At 45.2% G+C, this 22,856-nt stretch overlaps 1 protein-coding gene and 1 long non-coding RNA gene across 14 annotated transcripts in view; one reads left to right on the forward strand and one right to left on the reverse strand.

The window, feature by feature from the left end:
- The window catches only part of COPRS (coordinator of PRMT5 and differentiation stimulator), a 51,665-nt gene that overhangs the window by 7,992 nt on the left and 20,817 nt on the right, over positions 1-22,856 (forward strand). For 3 of the 13 annotated variants that reach the window (XM_043528355.1, XM_043528354.1, XM_043528356.1), the window contains exons 1-3: positions 6,350-6,448; positions 7,802-7,889; positions 8,664-8,918. In XM_043528355.1, the coding sequence (XP_043384290.1) occupies positions 6,365-6,448; positions 7,802-7,889; positions 8,664-8,918 (427 nt within the window). In that variant the 5' untranslated portion in view covers positions 6,350-6,364. Of the gene's footprint in view, positions 1-3,447; positions 3,467-4,556; positions 4,709-4,761; positions 4,812-5,073; positions 5,216-6,019; positions 6,105-6,349; positions 6,449-7,674; positions 7,694-7,801; positions 7,890-8,053; positions 8,179-8,663; positions 8,919-11,058; positions 11,779-22,856 lie in introns of those variants that run through there. The other 10 variants (XM_043528358.1, XM_043528359.1, XM_043528357.1 and 7 more) reach the window with 10 other exon arrangements.
- On the reverse strand, positions 942-4,862 carry LOC122462898. Its single transcript, XR_006285785.1, has 3 exons — positions 4,822-4,862; positions 3,151-3,246; positions 942-1,010 (listed from the first exon to the last, which is right to left on the reverse strand). It is a non-coding gene; the product is annotated as an uncharacterized LOC122462898 (long non-coding RNA).

Here is a 22,856-nt window from a genome sequence, read left to right on the forward strand (position 1 = left end):
GGCTGAGGATGAGTTTGGGGTGCAGGAGGGTGCTCCGGGCTGGGACCAAGGGCTTCAGAGGGTGGGAGGGTGATCAGGGTTGGGGCGCAGAGAGAGGCTCGGGGTGCAGGCTCCGGGCAGCGCTTACCTCAAGTGGTTCCTGGAAGCAGCAGCCATGTCCCCACTCCGGCTCCTACGCAGAGCTGCAGCCAGGCGGCTCTGCGCGCTTCCCCATCTGCAGGCACTGCCCCTACAGCCACCCCCTGGAGCTGTGGGGGTGGCGTTTGGGGGTGGAGGGCAGCATGCAGAGCGGAGCTCCCTGGCTACCCCTACATATAGGAGCCGGAGTAAGGCCACACCGCTGCTTCTGGAAGCAGTGTGGAGTGGCCTCCGACTCTGCTCCCCGTCTGGAGCGCCGGAGTGGGGCAAGCCCCAGACCGCGATCCCCAGCGGGAGCTCAGGGGCTGGTTTAAAACAGTTGGCAGGCTGGATCCGACCCATGGGCCTTAGTTTGTCCACCCCTTTTGTAAAGAGATTCTTCCGAATCTCGGAGACTAACAGTTTTCATTTTAGGAACAGATCTATTGAAAGGTACTTTAACCATTCCTTACTTTTTAATTTAAATTATTTTGATTGTTAATTCCTGGTGCTATTTGTTCCAGCTGTGCTCTGAAAACATAATTTTCATGATGCAGTCCAACTTTTAATTCTCTCTCTCAAGACTGAATTTTGATGTCTCAACCTTTGATTTTCTTGGTTAACATTAGCCAATTACTGTGTTAACAGTAAATTTTCTTCCATTAAGTTGCCTCTTTCGACTGCAAGCCTTGAAATGTCTTCCTGGTTCCTAGAAAGCGACATTAGAAGTGCCCCTAAAACGATCAGAAGGATCACAACTAAAAGTATCAGAAGGACTAGGATGCAGATGAGCACTCTGTTTTTTTTCTTCCAGTTCATGGTCTCTTGAGGCACCACAAAATAAGGCAGCAGGATTAGCTTTCTCCAACCAGTAATCCATTCTCATCAGCTGCCTGTAAAATACGATTGTTTTTATGGCACTCTGCTACACTAAAGTGTTTCTGATTTTACAGGAAAACCTACAATTAAAGAATCTACAAACCATCACTCACATAAAATCAGATACAAGCAAATAACTGTTTCAATAGAGTAGCCTGTTCAGAGCACAGATACATCCAAATCTTGCCACTTCTTCCTCTACAACATGTCCAAGATACATGCTTTTCTCTGGCCAAAGCCCTGGGCCACGCCCCCTACTCCTGCTTTTGTGTGTGCTGTTTGTGGTTTTTTTGTTTTATAGCTGCTGCCTCTGTGGCACCCCTCACACCTACATTGCACGCTGGCCTCCAGTCTATTTAAAATCCACCTGCCTACCCATTTATACCATGTCACCCTTTTCTGAATCCCTCTACCTGCTTCCTCTTTTCCACTACATAAAGTTTGTTTTAGTCTTCATTAAACATTTAAAAAGCTTTTTGCCCCTTTTGAAAATGGGATGAAGGCATCAGAGTTGGGGAGGGAATGTTGCCGAATGGATAGAGCCCTGGACTAGAGTCAGACTTGGGTTTTATTCCCTCCTCTGCAACTGGCCTGCTGAGTGACCTGGGGCAAGTCACTTCACCTCTCGGAAACTCCATTTCCCCATCTGTAAAATGGGGATAATACTGGCCTGCGTAAAGCACTCTGAGATCTACTGATGAAAAGCACTGTATAAGAGCTTGGTGTAAGTCACTTATGTGTTTTGAAAATTTTACCCTCCTCGCTTTTTTTAAAGCCCACTAGCTGCAACAATGGTAGTCCTGACCTCCAGCCCAGGGATTGCTGAAGTTGTGCATGCAGCTGGCACTTTTAAAAACAAGATACGCTCTAGGATTTTTTCCCAGGAGTTCTCTGTTTGTTAGGTCCGGCCTTAAACTGGAGCCATTACGCAGTACCATAATACAAATAGTATAGAACCAATAGTGCAAACCAATTTTTATAAAAGGTCACTTCTACTAATCTCTGGTGCAGCTTCTGCCATTCCTGGAGAAAAGTGCAGAATTTTCTAATGTAGACAAGGCCTGTGACTGCATCCTTTGGGGCCCAGGAACTGTGGCTTGCACAAGAATGAAAAGTGTTGGTGCTTGGCTGCTAATAACATCTATTTCTGTCTGAAAGGGACTTGCCATGAAATATCAGGACTTCAGTTGCCATGGGATTTTTAAACCAAATTTGATTTGACACAGTTTAAGGTTTGATTGTTTGTTTCTTACAGTAATTTCAATCTGGGCTGCTGCACGGTGCACAAAACAATATCTAAGATCTACTAGCCCAGAATTTTTTCCTTTTTATTCTTTTTGTATTTAAAGATGATTGCAGTCAGGTAAGGCTAAGGCTGAACAGCGAGAAGACAACTCCAGTGCAAATAAAATCGGTCTCTAAAAACCCCCTCTCATGGCTTATTTTGACATTCATGAATGACCTTGTTTTCAGAAAACAATAAGTGGTTTGCATGGTGTAAACAGTAGAATAAACTGAAACCTAAAACCGAAACCACCACTGCCAGGATCCATCTTGGGTTTTCCAATACACCTTTCTCTTGTACAACACACACATTTTTCATTATCCACAATTCATTATCTGTTTCTGTATTTTATATTTACTAGGCCAAATTTACCAATGATAACAGAGATTTAGGTATCTGTAGATATTCCATCAGCTTGGTTTTCAGTGGGTGTGTAACATGGGCAGGGCTGCTGAAAACCTTTATTTTACACATTGGCAATAGTTTTCTCCCTTGGTGTGTAAATTACTTATTTTGCACACCGCAGGGATAGAGTAGGAAAAGCAACCAATTAAGGTGTAAAATAACACTCCTCTTTGCCTGTCTTTCCGCTCCTAGCTTGCACTCCTTACCATGTTCCACGCATTTTGTATACATTGTGCACGCCAAGGTGGTGCAAGATACACTGCTTTACCGGTTGCACACACTTCTAACCAATTTACACCCCTGTGTTGTCCTAGCTGAATTTGCCCTAAAGACTTCCAGTAGCATCCCTGGGCCAATGTTTAGTCTTGACCAGAGTGCAGTGCAGATCTACTGTTAGTGTATGGTCAGTAACCATTTTAGGGAAGGTTTATAGGCAGCAGAAACTAGATACAGCTTCATCTCACCAGGAACTTAACACTCTGGCTCAATTTCCACTTCATGGACAGGGAGTGGGAGGAATCTTTCTGAGCTGGACTTCACTCTCTCACCTTGGATTTTTCCTGTGAAAGCAGAAACAGGTGCAACTGCAAATTAAATGTCTTCAGTTAGAGGGTTTTTTATGTTCAGGTGCTGTGCTGCTTTATGGACAAGTGTGGCTTCCCCAGGCAAATAAACCAGGTGCTCACAGGATTCAGTAGGTAAGAAAAAGGAGCAGATCTCTCCCTTTCCTTCAGAGGAGTGGCTCAAACGGAGAAGTTTACTCTTGGCCACTAATTAAAAGTACAGTACAGATTAAAGAGGTATCTCTTATAAGTTACTAGCAGTTACATACAGTACTGGCTGAAAGGCTACTGGGGTAGAATTTGAAACTGGGCCGTAAGCTCTAGAGAGCAGCATAGGTGCTGGAACTAGGGGTGCTGCTGCACCCCCTGGCTTGAAGTGGTTTCTATTATATACAGAGTTTACAGTTGGGTTCAGTGGCTCTTAGCACCCCCACTATAAAAATTGTTCCAGTGCCCCTGGAGAGCAGTGAGATACTGCCCCTTTATAAGGGAAGAAGGGAAAAGAGCGGGGCCACATCACCCTCCCCAGAACAGCTAGTGCCCTGAAGAAGGGCCCCAGCACAATGGCAATCAGCATGAGAAGCTCTCCTATGCCCCAGTAATTACAGAGCACTGACAGAGCTCCTCAGCATACACATACTAGCCCACAGATGTTTCTCTTGCAGGGGAAGGCAGTGTGGGCTAATAGACCACAGAAGACCTGGGGGTTGATTTCCAGCTCTGCTACTGGGCTGCTAGATGACCTTGGGCAAGTCACTTCCGCTCTTTGTGTCTCTGTAAAATGGGGATAAAGGCTCTAAACTCCATAAAGTGCTTAGAGCTGCAAAGTAAAGAGCTAGGTGTCAGTATTATTATCTGGCTAAAGAACAGAGGCAGTAGTTACCCAAGCCCTACCATTGTACTACATTAACTGAGTACTACAGACCGAGTGAGCTCTTGGGAAAACTCTCCTTCCTACCTCACACCAACCCATGGTAAGAGCATCTGTCCCATGCAGGCTTTTCGCCTGCTATATCAACTGGCCATGCAGCTAGCAGCCACAGCTCAGGAAGCCATGACTACGATGTAGTGAAGTGGGCCCTACAGTGCTGGAAAGGAAAACTCCCTAGATAAATCTCGGCTCTCCCGTGGATTAAAAATAAAATCTCATTCATTTCCTTATGGGAAAACCATTACAGCCCTGTCTCCTAATCCCAGGGTTGCTGTTGTAGTCGGTATAAACATGCTAACATTTTCTGTTCGCGAAGATTCAGCTTTTTAGGTCTTGTGTTCTTGGCATCAGAGTGGTCCTGAGACCAGACTGCCACAGTATACTCCAGGGCTGCCCTCTTTTGCCATTGAAACTCTATTCCCGGGCGGAACATTAGTCTAGAGACAATCCATTATTTGCTCGAGGCTGACCTGGTGCTTAGGGCTGCACCAGGCAGAGAGGACAGGGGCCCCGCCTGCCTTGCAGAAGGTAGGAATGAAAAACCAACTTCTTTTATGATGATGGGGGGAGGAAGAGTCTTTTTGAAGCAGGGTTAGCTGCTATGGTGGAAAGGAAAAATAAAGGCTTGCGGGTGAGTTTACCTGTAGGCGTATTGCTAACAACCAGGGGCTGTGAATAACCCTAGGCAATGGGGCTGGGAGGGGCTTCCACATTCCCCATGGTTGGAGGGCTGGGGGGGGGGGGGAGGGGGGTGGTGCGGTAGTGCCTCCCCCCCCCGCAGCTGGGGCCGGGGCTCAGCGCACCGCTCCCCCCGGGCACGTGCTTCGCTCCACTCCCGCCGCCGCTGGTTGGCTGCCCGGTGTTGCCTTTGGCCGGCCGCGTGGCGAGCCCCGTGCGGGGGTGGGGGGCGCGCGGCGCAGCAGGTACCCGGCCCGGGGCCTCCGTGGAGGGGCGGGGCAGCCTCAGCCGGGGATGGAGGGGCCGGGGGGGCGGCAGCGGGAAGACGATCCGCTGGAGCCGCTCCTAGGCCCAGAGGTGAGAAGCAGCGGGGAGCCTGGCGAGTGTGGGGAGGGGGCTGTGGGGGTGTGCGCAGGGGAAGGGGAGGGTCTGTTCTGGGGAGGGGGGCAGTGGGGGTGTGTGCGGGGGAGGGGAGGGTCTGGTCTGGGGAGGGGGGCAGTGGGGGTGTGTGCGGGGAAGGGTCTGGGGAGGGGGGACAATGGGGGGGTGCACAGGAGGATCTGGGGAGGGGGGACTGGGGGTGTACGAAGGGGGAGGGGAGGGTCTGTGGAGGGGGCTGTGAGGGGTGTGTGCAGGGGGAGGGTAGAGTTGGGGAGGAAATGGGTGTGTGTGCAAGGGGAGGGGCTGTGAGGGGTGTGTGCGGAGGGGAGGATCTGGAGGGGGCAATGGAGATGTGTGCAGGGGGAGGGTTGGGAGGAAATGGGTGTGTGGGGGGGGGAGGGGCTGTGAGGGGTGTGTGCAGGGGGAGGGGAGGGTTGGGGAGGGGCTGTGAGGGGTGTGTGCGGAGGGGAGGGGAGGATCTGGAGGGGGCATTGGAGATGTGTGCAGGGGGAGGGTTGGGGGGGAAATGGGTGTGTGTGTAGGAGGAGGGGAGGGGTGTGTGCAGAGGTGAGGGGAGGATCTGGAGGGGGCAATGGAGACGTGTGCAGGGGGAGGGTTGGGGAGGAAATGGGTGTGTGTGCAGGGGAAGGGGAGGGGCTGTGAGGGGTGTGTGCAGGGGGAGGGGAGGGGCTGTGGTGGGGGCTGTGAGGGGTGTGTGCAGGGGGTGTGTAGGAAGGCAGTGGATACCTGGGGATGACTAGAAGGAGATTTATGGGAGAGTCTGGTTTGTGTGTGTGAGATGGGAGTACTGTATTTCAGTGTGTGGGGATCGAGTTGGGGTTATGGACAGAACTGCAGGGGGTTGGTGGGTGTTTTCTTTAAATATTGTGGTGTCCTTTCCTTTCCTTCTCTTAATTCCCATTTATTTCCCCAGATCCCATGGTAAAGGGAATGTAAAGTACATCTCTCTCCCCCCCCCCCCCCCCACTGGCCTAGCTGGCTATTCCTGAGTGAAGGTGGGGTGGATTCTAGTTGAAACCTAATGTTTTAGACCCTTCAGGCTGATTTTCTTACTTGGGTTTATGTCTGGCAGAAATATAAAGTTCTTAAAGAAAAAGGGGCTAAATGATGTTTGGGCTGATGCAAAACTCCTGGGAGCTGTTCGGGTCTCTGGCAATGTGCAGAATGTTGTTGTTGGACTTTTTTTTGGTAATTTTAACTTGTTAGGTTCACAAGGTTGATGCTTGGCTATACATATATTTGTGTGTGTAACTGATACTAAATTTTCCCTTGGAGAGAGTAGAAATAGGGGCTGTTTTCCATGTCTGTTACTGGAACCAAGATTGGTTTCAGAGTAGCAGCTGTGTTAGTCTGTATGCGCAAAAAGAAAAGGAGTATTTGTGGCACCTTAGAGCCTAACAAATTTATTTGAGCATGCTCCTTTTCTTTTTGGAAACAAGATTGTTATTTTCTAGCAGAGGGAAGAAATATAGTGTCTTCTAATCTTTCCCAGATATAAAATTTCAACCAAGGGTCATTGTCACAATATGAAGGGTTGCTTTTAGAGTTGCAGTAGCTACTCCTTGATGTAGAATGGGGGATATATTACTAGTTAATAACTTGCATACTAAGGAACCTGTAAGTTACTATTCATAGGCCATTGACTTCAGTGGAGCACCACAAAGGTGTAGGGGTCAGCCTGCACAGGGTGACTTGCAGGATGGAAGCTATATAAACACACAGAATGTAGCCCCTACCGTTTATCTTCTCCCTTCATCTATCACTAACTTTGGACCATCCCCACATCCTTCCTCTTTGATTTAAGTCCTGTTGCTCACAACTGGCCTTAAGTCCAAGGTATGTAGTCAGTTGCTCAGAGTTTCATGCATATCTGGAAACTCACAAGCTGGCTTGATCTCTTTCACTATCCTTCCCTGGACTACTGGACTGGTGAAGAGGTGCTGTTGCTATGCCATTCCACTTGTCTCCACTTTGGTGTTGGTACCAGTGTGGGAGACAGTTCTCCAGCAGAACTTTACTTGTCTCCATTGTACCAGTGAAACCAGAGTGAGCAGCCCAGTTTCCTTTCTGTCTTACACTTCCCAGCTTTGGGGCCTGTGGAAAAGGGCAGCTCTGCTCCTGGAGAAACTTAGTTTCTCTCTTTCTGTCCATTACCTTTCCCCAAGTCTTCTGGCTGCTAGAATGGGATCAGATACTCTTTCTCTCCCCCAGCATCTGGGCTCCTGTGGAGGGGTTAGGTTTCTATTCCATTAACTCTCCCTCTTCGCCCATAGCTTTTCCAGCCAGTTGCAGTTCTAAAATTGATTTGTGTTGATTTCACTGCTTCCCACAGGATTCTGAACAGCAGTGGTGAAACTGGCCACAGGCTGCTGTTTTCTCGATGCTGGAGCTGTCTGTGGGCTTATTTAAAATGAAATCTTAACTTGGGCATAGGTAGATCGCTTGGGTCCCCTGATTCACTTTGGAACAGGAGTCTCACTGTATAGGAGTCTAAGGAGCAAAGCTACTGAAACCTTTAAAACCGTATTTCTACTTTTTTAGATAACGGTGGCTGCAGGTGACTGCACATGTCATGAGGAAGAAGAACTTGTGAAGGGAGGGACACTTGTGAATTGGAGGCCTAGAAAAGGTATGCAGGGAAAAAGGCATTAAATCAGAACAAGGTGAAAAAGAATAGTTACTAATGCTGTCTGCTAGGAGAGGCCAACAAAGCTGTGTAGTACTTATGGGTGGGAAACTTCTCTTGAGTGAACTCTGCTATATTATTTTTGCCCATTTTCCGTGCATCTCTAGATAGAGGAACACTTGATCAATATTGCAAAACAAATTCCTTTTGTTGTGGAGGCTCCAACTGGAGTTATTCAACAAACCTCCCCTTGAAGGATGTGAAGAGGCAGTGGTGATGATGAAACAGGACTGTAAGTTCTAAACATCAGCCTAAGGTGCAAAGTTCAGACCCAGACTTTGGGTTCAGACCATTAGAGAGAGAGACCACCAGCTGTGAAATTCAGTTTGGGGGAGTTTGAAGCTAGTGATGGCATTCAGGCCATCTGTAATGTATTCCAAACCTAGGAGATATCTGAAGCCCAGAGTAATATTAGTGTGGTATTAAATACACACACACATGAAATTGGACTTATTATAATTAGATAGAATTGATGCCTCTTCTTGTGTTATAGAATTTTATTCCTTCTGCAGCCTCAGCACAGCATAATGGGTTGGGGGTAGGTTTCTGTCTGTAGCTGTAGCTTGCAGAAGTGTTGTTGTTTTCCTGGGCTTTGTTCAAAACAGGTCTGTGTTCACAAAGTGTCTTCGTGTTGAACTACTGCATGGTATTAAAGTATTTTCACCACCCCAGTTTATATCCTAAGTATCTCTGTCGGCAATTTCTGTCGTATTACAGGCTGTTTGGCAAGGAATGTTTCTGATGGCGAGTCTCACCAGAGTAGATTTTCTGGTTGCCCGTGCTATGAAAGTGACACTGCTCATTCAGATTCCTCGGGGCCTCCCATTAAATGGCTTGGTGACTTAGATGACTTCCAGAGTGACCTTGAGGACTGGGAGTTGGATGCATCTTTCCCTGAGCTGAAAATTGATTCTCAGTACGAGGAAGAGGACTGGGATAAAGAATTGGAGGATGCTGAATGTAATCCATATGGTAGGTGCAGATTTTCTTATGCTTTCATCAAGCCTAGGACTTTAAGTGGATGGAGAGAGTGCTTCTCGTGAGAGCCCATTTAAATAGTTCCACATTCTCCTGTTTTGAGCATTTGGTAGTGACACCCTTTGACTGCTTTCTGTCTACCTTGTGTGTTTGTGATGCACAGTTGTACCTAGGTTTTAAATACAGTAGTTTAAAAGAAACATTGCTGTGTTCAAATGTGACAGCCTTGGTTCTTTCCTTGGCCAGTGGGGTTCTTATTGGATGCTACTGCAAGGGAAAAATATGCACATTTATGTGTGGAGTTACTTTGGGGTTTGACCTTTATAAGTCTTGTATATTGCTCTGGAACAGGAGAGATGTGCTCCTCCTGACTTTCAGTGGTGGGGTATACAGTAGCTGAGTGACCTCTGACTGAAGGACCCTTCTCCTTCCCTCCTGAGAGATTCACCATGGGCTTTGTCAGTCATGTTCCTGTAGAGCACAGGGGTGTTGGAGGGTTGTATAAAGAGACAAAGTCGCTGACCTGAACGTGTTCCTTTACAAGCCAATCCTGCAAACACACATGAGCAACTTTACTCTGACAAGCAGTTCCACTGACTTCTCCAAGAGTAGCCAAGTGAGTAAACTGGCTTGTGTTTGTGTTTCTAGGATGCATCCCTGAAAGCTCCATAGTTAGGGGCTTCTCCTTTGAGTTTCTGAGAACCCTGAACTTCCACTGCAGTTAGTGGGAGATGAGAGCAATTAGTGCCTTACCAGAGTGGACACTTCAGTTAACAAACTGATGGGGTGTTTAACGAATAACCCATCGAGAGTTTGTAGATTAGCAGTAGGACCGGCTCATTCTGTCTCTTTGTCATTCTCTTTCTCTCTCGGAATTTGTACAAATCAAACAATTCCCTCTTTGCCTGGGAGGTATTGATTCTTCTGGCTGTTTTGTTTAATAGCATTTATCTTTCCTTTTATGTATGACTGCAGCATTCAGTTGAGTTCCATAGGTTAATGGCAGAAAAGTCTAGGCTAGCCTCCTTAGAATTCCTATAGACCCTTTGTAGTGCTGGGTTAACTAAGTTGTGGATAACTGTGTCGGTATGTTTCCCTCTGGGTTAGCCTCAGAGCAGATGAGACTAAATATTGGGTGTGTGCACATGCACCCGCACACGCTTTTTTAAAACCTTTGGTCCCACCGAGAGCTTGATTAGCAGTTGGCACAAGGACTGATCCCTATTCACTTACAGCCAGCTTATCTGATCCACGACTCATGCCCTGCGAGCGCACACAAATCTAGAATTGGAGGGGAAGCCCTGATTGTGACTTTGAGCTCTTCTGTATAGATTCTTTTAATCTCCACAAATCACCATCCATTTGGTCTGCCCTGCAGCCATTTTTTAATTTATTTTCTGGATCAGCCTATTTTGGTGCTTTGTTTCTCAACACCACTGAGAAGTTGGTGGTGGGAATGCTGCACTGCTTATGGTTTTTATCGCCCATGGTTCCTTGATGTCTCTGGTGGCAGCAGCCCGATGGCATTATCCTATTTATTTGCAGACCCCCTTGCATGTTTACAGTGGACCCTGCTGTGTCTTTGTGGCATGTCTGTTAAGATATTTTATTTTAATCAAGCTAGTTGTAGGCTAGAGAATGAACTGGGTCAGCACTAGCTCCCTGCCCCATTTCCAACTTCCCCCACTTTTGACCTTGATCCAACAAAGTGTTCCTCACATGTTGATGGAGGAGGCAGAAAGGGAAAAGAGGCTGTTAGGTACCAGCGAGAGCACAGGAGGAGTTGTGATGTAGTGGGGGTGAGAGCCCTATGTGGCTGCATAGACCAGAAAAGGGAAGGATGATCTTGTGCTTAAGGCTCAGGACTCTGAGCCAGGAGTTCTGGGTTCTGTTCCGAGCTCTGTCACAGGCTTTCGGTGAGATCTTGGGCAGGTAATTTACTGAAGCTTCTCTATCTGTGTCACCAGATGTACAGAGGTTTTGTAGGTTTCATGCAGTAATGTTGGTCAGCCAAACTGACATTCCTGCACTGATGCAAATAACTTGCTATGACAAACCCTCTGTAGTGATAGCCAATGTGGAGTGTTCTAACGCAGTCTAATAACACTCTCCTATTTTTTAAAATCCTCTTTAGACGCGGAAGATATCGACTGTGGTAGTCTTCAGGAAAATTATCTATTGGCATCATGTGCATGGCAAGAAGAATCATTGTATAACCCCATGTGTCACCATGCAGCTCCACTCGCTCTGAGTTCGCCAAATAGAATGCCTGAGGTTGGCCAGTTTGATGATGCAGATGACTGAGGTTTGCCCCTGTTCAGGGTCACACTTGACAAATTGGACTTTGCTCCATTGCCGGGATGCAATGCAATGTGGGGTTCCTTCACCTAGCCTACTGGGTTCCAAACAGGGCTTTTCTGAAAACTTTCTTTGAGAATGTTATTGAGCTGCAAATCCACTGATCATGATCAACTGGAGAGAGGATCTCAGACTGGATGCTAACCATAGGGATCTTTGCAGTTTTGTTGCATGTTTTATTTTCATGTTTTTTAAAGAAAAAAAAAAAGCTGTCTGGGAAGTATGATTTTTAAACTTTGGCTCGATAATAAGCTCGGAATAAGCCAGTTCTAATATGGATCTCATCTGTGTAATTTTATTTTTTTTTCTCTTTTTTATTTGGCATTAATCATTGAGTTGAGCTGGGATTAAATGTTTCTGTCCTTCTTACAGATTATACATCATAAGTAGCATGACCAAGTTGTGTTTGAAGTTCAGGTCTTCTGATGGGCTGAGGGGAATGTACCGTTCGACAGTATCAGTTATGAGAAATACAGAGTGCTTCATTGTTTACACAGATTATTTTTTGTCTGTCATTACAAACATGGGGCACTGCAGAATCAAATATCAACAAGAGCCCTCGTTCATGGTTTACTCATGTTGCTGTGCACTTACGCGAACAATCCCATCGTAGTTAGTGGGACTACTCACGTGAATACGAATTGCATAGTTGGGGCCTTAGTGAAAGTAGCTTTGAATGTGCCAGGGCGACTGGCCCCTTTAAAAGGGGGTGGAGTCCAGCACACATGTGATTGATTACCTGCTGCCCAATTGCAGGGTATTCCAAGGGAGGATCTCCATGTGCTCTGCAGATCGTGAGTTAGCTTTGCCACGCTGCTGTGGAGCAGGAAGTTTTTGTGCTACAAATGAGGAAACAAAGGTGCAGAATGGTTAAGTGATGTGACCCTAGGCAAGTCAGTGGCAGAGCAGGAACTAGAACTAGATCTCTGACCGCCTGGTCTTTGCCTTGGAGTTAATGCAAATGACTACAAGTGAGGAATAAGTATACAGAACTGATAAATTTACAGGACCATTGTTACTTGGTTTAATTCAACTATCCCTAATCACTCTCTTTCAGTGGGAAGCCTGGGATTTTGAAAAGTGGTCAGTGCTGGCAAAACTGCTTCTGTTGAAGTCTGGTAAAACTCCCACTGACTGTCAGTGGGAGCAGAGCTAGTCCAACTTTGAGTGCTTCCATGAGAAACTCACAAATACATGGATCTTTTAACAGATTAACATCTAAGAAATGTTTCAAAGTTACCCGTAGGGCATCAGCGGCTCTTTAAAAACAAAACAAAAAACCATTAATTAGGCTGCAATTTTAAAGCTAATATGTTGTAGGAACTCTGCATTGACCCTGAAAGTGCAGTGCCTATATCAACACCCTAAGGATGACTTTTATGTTGTTTTGCCCTTAGGTTGCTTCACCATTCATTGTTCTAGGCTGAAACAAAGTAACAAACAGCTGCAGAAAAATTAATTCAGTTGGATGGTGAGGGGAACAGGTGATGTGATAATTGATTTCTTTCTACTGGGATCAATAGTACTGCTAAGAACCTACAGGGGAATTGTTCTACCTTCTAAACTGGCACAAGGTGAGCAATTCCAGGATAAATCCTAGTATCTACCCCACAGCCTGCATAAATGGGGAACAGAAACCTAGTGATGGGCCTGCAGCAAGCTAAAGCCATTCCCATCTTGTCCCCTCCATGGAGGGGTTAGTTATTTCTCCCACAGTTAGTCCATAACATCTGTGGTGCCATGGTGCAGCCTGTGGGGCTCCCCACATCCTGCTGCTCCTCTGCAGAGCAGGAAAGCGCTAGTTGCACTCCCTAGGGTGTGGAGACTGGCCCTTTTCTAAATCAGCGATAGGGTGTAAAGCTCTGTTTTGCTGGGGAATTAGCGTTCAGCAATGGTTAGTGGCCACAGCCACCTCTGAGCTAGAATAAGAGTTGTGGGTGCTCAGTGGTTTACAGGATCAGGCATACACAATGTGTTAAACCTGGAAGATAGAGAAACCAAGTCTAAATATCAAGCTAGAGCAGAGGTTCTCAGACTTCTGTACTGGTGACCCCTTTCACACAGCAAGCCTCTGAATGTGACCTCCCCCCCCCCCCCCCATACATTAGAAACACTTTTTTATATATTTAACGCCATTATAAACGCTGGAGGCAAAGCAGGGTTTGGGGTGGAGGCTGACAGCTTGTGACCCCCTATGTAATAACCTCGTGACCCCCTCAGGGGTCCTGACCCCAAGTTTGAGAACCCCGAGCTGGGGAGTGCATGACTACTCAAAAGTGGCTCACAGTCCACTTTAAAAAGGCCACTTTGCGTTCTCATGTTGATGCTGCAACAACACTGCCATGCTGTAGGGTTAAAATGTCCTCAGACAAAACTTTTTTGTTTCCTTTGTGGGCCATTCTTCACTTAAATTACTGCTGTGGCCGGCAGTACATAGTGCCGCCCTGCAGAGGGCAGCAAAAGGACAAGTCAGTGAATGTTTTATTGGCAATGGATTTATGCAGCAAGTTTCAGATCAACAGCTGGATGGATTTCCAACATCCTGATATTCGGAAGTGTTTGGATCTGGGTGCAGTCTAGCTCTACTGTTTAGCCTTCTGCCACTGTGAGCTTGGTTTATAGCATTTTCTTTAGTTTCCTATTTTTAAAATTACACTTACAGGACATTAGTGAGACAGGATGGGTGAAGTAATGTCTTTGATTGGCCTAATGTCTGTTTGTGAGAGAGACAAGCTTTTGAGCCACACAGAGCTCTTCTTCAGGTCTGGGAAAGGTACTCCGATGCAGCTACAACTGCACTGAATACCTATAGGACAAAAATTTCTACCACTATTTAAAACATGAGAGGAGACAAGGACATTGTATGATTTTTAGCTTATTGTGTTATTACTGCCCTTGTGGGAAAAGTCCCAAAAGGTTTAATAAAGATGAAACCAACAGAGTTCTATAAAAATGAAATAGCTTTTTTTAGAAATTATGTCAAAAAACCTATAGTACTGAATCTTGTTGCAGGATTCTGTAGATTGGTGTTGAAATTCTATAGAAAATTAATCCCTTTTACTCTACAAGCATTAGCCCATGTGCTTCAGAAATGGTAGGACACATCTCAAATCTAATTTGAATTTAAATCTGGAGCTTGTCAACACATGCATATTAATCTGGAATAATGTGTGATGTGAATTTAAAGTGAATTAACTATTCCTGATTATTTCTTTGTGTGGATGCTCTTATTCCAGAATAAGAGCATCCACACATGGATTTAATCAGAAATAGCTATTCTGGAATTACTCTTCTTGTAAACAGGAGCCTTTATACCGCTATGCTTTTAATTGGAATCAGGAGTATCTTTCTTGACTGCCATTTTATTTGAGGGAAAACTTGGCTTGAAATGGTGAGTGCATGGCTTGTTAAGTTGACAGTCCACACTTTAAGTGACTGGAAGTTAGGCTTTATGATCATTTAAAACTATCAGTAAACAGAAATCTATCTTAAACCATGAGTCTTGTACTGCAGAGATGTATTGCTTGCTTTTGGGGGTTTGTTGGCAAAAGTAATTTGTTCATCTTGAGCCCTGGTCTTTAGAGAGGGGCCTAATGTAAAACTTCTGATTGGAATACCCCCCAGACTTCAGTGGGCTTTGAAGTCCAAATGCAGATTTCTCAAAAGACTCCCATCTTAATGGGCTTAAGTCCAAATCTCCTAGCTCCAAACGTCCCCGGACTGCAGAGTCTTCAAAGTCCCAACAGGAATCTTGCATTTGAGCCCTTCTCTCCTATTGACATGAACATGTCATCGTAAGTAAGAGTTCCTCTTAATTAAAATATCACCATCGGGTAGCACACGAGCCAACAACTCAAGCAGAAATGCCTGGCAGGGTCACCCCTTACATGTGCACGGAGTCCCATTCAAGCCAATGGGCATAAGGGTCGTCTTGGTGGATCTTTTTGCAGAAACAGGGCCATCAGTATTTCCCCAAGAGAAGAAACACATTAATACTATGCAAGCCAATTTTGAAAGCTTGCTAGGTTAAACTTCCTTATGTGACTTAGCTAGATCCCCCTGAACTAGTTGCTGGGAAACGCATCATCCAAAGGGCAGGATGTCCTGTGCTGCAATTTAACACATCTTCTGGCTTTACATGGCTTTTCATTGAAGCCTAACAGGCAGAATACTGGACTGGGAGTTAAGAGACCTGGGTTCAATTCCTGGCTCTGACAATGCTTTTCTGTGTGACCTTGGGCAAGTCATCTCCCTAATCCTCAATTTCCCCATCTGTACAATGGGGATAATGATATTAATCTCATTTTATAAAGTGCTTTGAGCTCTGTGGCTAAAATGTGCTGTATAAGAGCTACATAGTATATTAAAAATGGGTATTAACTTTTCTTTGAACACATCAACAAAGAAAATAAAACTTATCTTTTGCCACTTCCTTTGAATCCTCCAGGGGAATGATTTGCAGGAGCAAATAATTAAGGAAAGTATTCTTCATGCTTTCTGTTGATTATGTGCAGCATCTAAGGTATGGAGGAGGTTTTGATAGGCATTTCTTGCTGTTATGTGACACACAATCCAGATAACTTACTTCCACTATGTTTATTAAGAGTTGTGCTCCTTAATTGGCATAGAGTGTTGCCTGGCAGTCTGTTATATGGTCATACCATTGAAACTGTGTGCCTGGGATCTCAATCTGAGAAAATGCCTCTTCCATCAACAGCAGCATGTCAATAATTTTGCAGGCTCGTGGGGAAATGCTGATGGCAGCAACCCATCTTGGCCATCTGCTGCTTCCCAGGACTCCATTTTAAATCCCGGGGTCACAGTGTCACTCTCTGTGAAGCTGATGGCTAAGTTCCTGTAGCCCATGGGCAGGGAAAGGAAACCGCTGCAAACTTGCAATTCTCAACCCTCTGGGGGGTCTGCATTGCAAACATTGCAAACTGAGTAACGTTTTACGGGATGACATTGATGTGCAGCAGGTTGTTCGGGGAATTACCAGTTGCTCGTAGCACAGGTTCTTTGGATGGCAGGGGAAAGTATGTGACCTACCAAGAAAAGCTACAAAGCGTACTCTGGAGTGCACAGCTCCACTAATTAACTTTGATAGTGAACAGAGCTTCCCTAGGCGTGAGCATCCTGAGACAGAGCCTCAACTGGTGTTAATTGTTACAGCATCAGGGGGTAGCCGTGTTAGTCTGTATCCACAAAAACAACAAGGAGTCCGGTGGCACCTTAAAGACTAACAGATTTATTTGAGCATAAGCTTTCATGGGTAAAAACCCCACTTCTTCAGATGCATGTAGTGAAAGTTACAGATGCAGACATAAATATACTGACACATGAAGAGAAGGGAGTTACCTCACAAGTGCAGAACCAGTGTTGACAGAGCCAATTCGATCAGGGTGGATGTAGTCTACTCCCAACAATAGATGAGGAGGTGTCAATTCCAGGAGAGGCAAAGCTGCTTCTGTAATGAGCCAGCCAGTCCCAGTCCCTATTCAAGTCCAAATTAATGGTGTTAAATTTGCAAATGAATTTTAATTCTGCTGTTTCTCTTTGAAGTCTGTTTCTGAAGTTTTTTTGTTCAAGTATAGCTACTTTCAAATCTGTTATAGAATGTCCAGGAAGATTGAAGTGTTCTCCCACTGGCTTTTGTGTGTTACCATTCCTGATGTCCGATTTGTGTCCATTTATTCTTTTACGTAGGGACTGTCTGGTTTGGCCAATGTACATGACAGAGGGGCATTGCTGGCACATGATGGCATATATAACATTAGTAGACATTCAGGTGAATGAGCCTCTGATGGCATGGCTGATGTGGTTGGGTCCTCTGATGGTGTCGCTAGAGTAGATATGGGGACAGAGTAGGCAACGAGGTTTGCTACAGGGATTGGTTCTTGGGTTAGTGTTTCTGTGGTATGGTGTGTAGTTGCTGGTGAGTATTTGCTTCAGGTTGGGGGGCTGTCTGTAAGTGAGGACTGGTCTGTCTCCCAAGGTCTGTGAGCGTGAGGGATCGTTTTTCAGAATAGGTTGTAGATCATTGATAATGTGCTGGAGAGGTTTTAGCTGGGGGCTGTACGTGATGGCCAGTGGTGTTTTCCTTGTGGGGCCTGTCCTGAAGTAGGTGACTTCTGGGTACCCGTCTCACTCTGTCAGTCTGTTTCCTCACTTCCCCAGGTGGGTATTGTAGTTTTAAGAATGCTTGGTAAAGATCTTATAGGTGTTTGTCTCTGTCTGAGGGATTGGAGCAAATTTGGTTGTATCTTAGGGCTTGGCTGTAGACAATGGATCGTGTGATGTGTCCTGGATGGAAGCTGGAGGCATGTAGGTAAGTATAGCAGTCAGTAGGTTTCCGGTATAGGGTGGTGTTTATGTGACCATCACTTATTTGCACTGTAGCGTACAGGAAGTGGCTCTCTTGTGTGGACTGGTCCAGGCTGAGGTTGATAGCGGGGTGGAAATTGTTGAAATCCAGATGCAATTCTTCAAGGGCCTCCTTCCCGGGGGTCCATATGATGAAGATGTCATCAATGTAGCGCAAGTAGAGGAAGGGCGCTAGGGGACGCAAACTGAGGAAGTGTTGCTCTAAGTCAGTCATAAAGATGTTGGCATACTGTGGGGCCATGTGGGTACCCACAGCAGTGCCACTCACTTGAAGGTATAAGTTTGCAGCAGTTGACTTACATTTAGATCAGCTGAGGATCTGCATTCCTACATCCACTTAGTAATGCTTCTGGCAACTGAGTAAAACCATGGCTTTGCTTTTCTCTGTGACTTATCTTATTCCTCTCACTCCATTACTGGCATGGATTTTAGTCTTTAGATACAATGGGCCATAGTCATGTCTGGTGTAACACCACTGACCTGAATGGAGCAAAACCAGGCTTGCCTCACTCTTGTTCCTTTTATGGTTTTGTTTTTTTTTCTCCAGGCTGAGAGTAGTTAATTTCAGAATATTCAACCAGTTTCAACCTAGGAGAATTTTTCACCCTGCAGCCAACAAACTCTTTGTCCTCTGTTGCACATGTGGGAGCTTTTAACTGGAACCTTCAGGCTCTACCTGTGGATTGGTACTTAAATTGGTACTTAAGAATGTATCATGAAAGGGGCATTTACGTTCATGGGTCCTGGAAAAAATGGTATAGTGGCGGTGCTGAGAACCATTGAACAGAACTGTAAACTCTATTTATAATGAAAACCACTTCAAACCAGGGGGTGCAGCAGCATCCTCTGCACCCCTAGTTCCAGCACCTATGTTTATGTGCCTAAATTCCGATTAGGCTGTAGGTGCCAACGTTTAAAATTGGGCACCTGATTTTCATTGGGGACTAAACACAAGCAGCTCCAACTCTCCATTTGGAGTTGTGGGTGCTCAGCAGCTCTGAAATGCAGGCTATGCGTCTCATCATGTGTCTTCATTGCACAGTCTGAGATGCAGAGGCCTTGAACGGTGGTTCTTGTACTCGAAGATCGAGTGTACAGCACAACTCAAAAGTACTTGGAGGGCCACCTTCATAATTTTAATCAGTGTAGATCCAATGGATTCTTATTCAGATACTGAAAACGCATCCTGATTGCACTCCATGCACCATCAATAGGGTACGTACTTCTAATCTGAGAGCCGCTGCTGCCCTAGAACTTTCAAATCTTTAGGAAGAAGGAACTGTGTTTCTCCAGATGCTTGTTCTGTTTCTCCAGTTACTACATCACAAGCCATAGATTTATTCTGGCTCCTTTTGGAGCACAGCTGCAGTAAATGGTCATTTCTTTGTGTGTGATCCCTTTGTTCATTTCACTTTGTCCAAACATCTTTTTATTGTTTGGTGGGTGAATGCAGAATTCTAGATAGCCAGCTGAGGTCACATCACATTGTATAACCTTTCGTAAATTGCTTATCTGTTGCGAATCTTGGTCTCTACAATGTACCTCATTGCTGATCATAGAGATAAGCAAGTTTGTGGATAAAACTATAGGGCAGAGAGGCACATGGAGGGCAAGGCAGCTGTGTGAGGAGTGCCAGCTTTAACTATTGGCTCCTGGGGGAGGTAAGTGAAATATAAACAATAACCTGTAAGCAGGATTAAATCAGAGCTTCACTTCCCAGCTGAGAAGGCTGGTTTACTTACAATGATTTTATCTTAGGTAACTGCAATATGAGATAAAGGGGCTGAATTTCCATTGGCCAACTCTTGCTAGTGCCGTTGGCAGTTGTGTGGTTGGGATTCTGAATACAAAGTATGTCTCCAAAGCTGCCAACCAATTGCATATTGGTGCGGAACGTTTTAGACGGATTGGTAAGAGGAGGCTGAGCCTTTCATCACTAGATCACTGTTTAATTTCTAGCGTGGGTCCGTAGTGATTGAAGGTCACCACCATTTGATACCTCTTCAGTAGACTGTGATAAGAGCTGGTGGATTGTGGTAAGAGCTCGATGTAGTTCAGATTGGACTAGTGTCCCATCTGGCAGCCATTTTAGGAGTCTCTGAGAGAGGACAGGGATTGAACTGCAGATGGTAACAACTTGCCCTAAAACATGGTCCCTTTCTGGCAGGGTTGAAGCACATTAAAGGCCTGATCCAGACTCGCACTGACTTTTTATGGACGTTTGACCAGGGCCGAAGAGAGCAATATGGGAAAGCTCCTCTGCCATGCTTCTGCTGTACCATGTCTGTAGTATATTGAGGTCTTCGGTCTCCAGGGCTGCCACCACGGAACCCTTTGTGAGCACAGAATAACTCTTTTCGAGGGGGATGGTGGGAACCTTAGGGAAAAAGATCAGAACTTTGTCCTGTTCAGGTCTGAGTTTTTCCTCCTGGACAAAGAATATTTAGATGCTTGTTATGTTCCTCTTGCTGCTCTAGCTGCTTGTTACTGTGTGTTAGCTGATATTCCTGGGGCCTGTAAAACCATCCGGTTCTGAATGTTAATTCTGATCCTCTGTTTTTGTCCCCCACTTGGGGAAAAGGGAATGGAAGGGAGAAACGTAAATGAGCACATCTGTTGTTTTAAACTTTTAAATGTCTAAATGTCATAGATTTTAAAGGTTAGGAGAGACCACACAATGATCAGCTAATCTTGCCTCCTGCATAATGGAGACTAGGGAACTTCCAGTATTTCCTGCAGTGGGGGACTTTTTCTTTACCTCTTGGTTTAAAATTTTGAAAGCTCTTATTTTATAAGCAAATTAAGGCTATAAATAAGCAGTTTATAACCAGCTTGAAGAAAATGAAATATTGTTAGGAGCTGTGCAAAAGAGATCTTTTTTAAAGCAATGTCCTACCTAGCACCCTGATCTTGCAGTCAGTCTGGTCAGGCAAACCCTTGCGCCCATGTGGAGCCTTATTGGATGTCCAGGTAGGATGAGGGCCAGCACAGTATCCTCCCATCTCAGGCCTAAGGAAGTCCAATATGCTTACTAGGACTCTTTTTATCTGCCAGGAAACCTGCTGGTATGGGATTTTACCACAGGGTGGCAGTCTTTAGCAGTGTCCTGAGAGTCAAGTTAGCAGGAAATGTAGATAAATAATCCTTGTCAATAAGCATTGCGCTTGTTATACGGTGTCCCTGAAGAACTGGCCCGTAAATAAGGGAAGAAAATGCTGTCACGCTCTTAGTAGAAAAAGGCCCTGGGAAAGCTGGTGAGTTTTGCGTCAGGGTGTGGATAGTTCAGTATATCACAACCTGAAGCTGCCTCTCCCATCTTGAGTTGTACAGGTGCTAATCCCCAAAAAATGCTCAAACCTAGAGCCCATAAATATCCACAGTGCTAATCCACAAGCCACTGACATTTTCTCAACTATGTTCTTTATCAGATTCATTATAATACCAGTCTCCTTTTGCTTTTGATGTAATGCCTTTCTGTAGGCCAGCTCCCCATGCTCGGAAAAAGCCTGTTACTATCCTTGTGCCAAGAGACCTTCAAAACCTTCCATGATGCTTTCCTTTTGCCTAACTGCCCAGTGCTCACTTGCTCTCTGATGCATTCTGCACCTGCGTTTCTGAATCACTTATATTGAACCTGTCTAAATTAGGGCCTGATTCTGTTATTCTTACTTGCCAGTATAGTCCTATTGCATTCAATGAGATTGGTCCTATAAGTAAAGTCTGCAAGATTATATTGTAAACTACCTGGGGCAGGGACTTTGCTTGCCTGTTGAATATAGGTCTAGGCCACAAAATTTGGATTTGTTCTTTGAACCTCAGTGTAGGAGATTGTTTAGGAGGGGTTGGTTTGACCTGTTAGAGATGGATGACCACTTTTGTGGCCCCTCTGCTTCCCCATCAGAAAGTCATTTTTCTGCGGGGAAGCAAAGAAATACGTGGATGACCATAAATTTTGCGCATGTGCAGTGGCGCAGAATTCCCCTAGGAGTAAAACATCAACAGGATTTATTTTGTGTGTGTTTTACTGCAAAGATGCCAACATAAAATAAGCGCCTGCTGCTGACAGTTGGAGGTGTAAGGTTTTTAGGTTAATTGATAATGTAAAGTTTCGCCCCGGCCCGCCTCAAAAGTATAACCCTGATTAAAGGATACAGCAGATTTCATATACGTGTCTCGTCTTTGTCACCGTCAGGCTAGATTATTGTAATGCTCACCTGTCATAAATATAAAGGGAAGGGTAAACACCTTTAAAATCCCTCCTGGCCAGAGGAAAAACCCTTTTACCTGTAAAGGGTTAAGAAGCTAGGATAACCTCGCTGGCACCTGACCAAAATGACCAATGAGGAGACCAGATACTTTCAAAGCTGGACGGGGGGTGAAACAAAGGTTCTCTCTGTCTGTGTGAGGTTTTTGCCGGGAACAGAACAGGAATGGCATCTTAGAACTTAGTAAGTAATCTAGCTAGATATGCGTTAGATTCTGTTTTGTTTAAATGGCTGATAAAATAAGTTGTGCTGAATGGAATGTATATTCCTGTTTTTGTATCCTTTTGTAACTTAAGGTTTTGCCTAGAGGGATTCTCTATGTTTTGAATCTGATTACCCTGTAAGGTATTTACCATCCTGATTTTACAGAGGTGATTCTTTTACTTTCTCTTCAATTAAAATTCTTCTTTTAAGAACCTGATTGCTTTTTCATTGTTCTTAAGTTCCAAAGGTTTGGGTCTGTGTTCACCTGTGCAAATTGGTGAGGATTTTTATCAATCCTTCCCCAGGAAAGGGGGTGTTGGGCTTCGGGGGATTTTTGGGGGGAAAGATGTTTCCAAGCGGGCTCTTTTCCTGTTATATATTTATTAGACGCTTGGTGGTGGCAGCAATAAAGTCCAAGGGCAAAAGGTAAAATAGTTTGTACCTTGGGCAAGTTTTAACCTAAGCTGGTAAATATAAGTGTAGAGGGTTTTTCATACAGGTCCCCACATCTGTACCCTAGAGTTCAGAGTGGGGAAGGAACCTTGACATCACCTAATTGGGCTCCCTTTGAAACTAAACCAGAGCTGCAACATTGGCTGAATTCAGTGGCCCAGCTGATCTTTGCTTGTGGGCCATGGGAATTGGTAACGCCCAACATTTGTGATCTGCACACTGCCTAAGAGCCAAAGGATTCAATTTGAGGCCTTGCTGATGTCTAGAC

Source organism: Chelonia mydas, chromosome 14 (assembly GCF_015237465.2).
Source record: "Chelonia mydas isolate rCheMyd1 chromosome 14, rCheMyd1.pri.v2, whole genome shotgun sequence".
Classification (NCBI taxonomy): Eukaryota; Metazoa; Chordata; order Testudines; family Cheloniidae; genus Chelonia; species Chelonia mydas.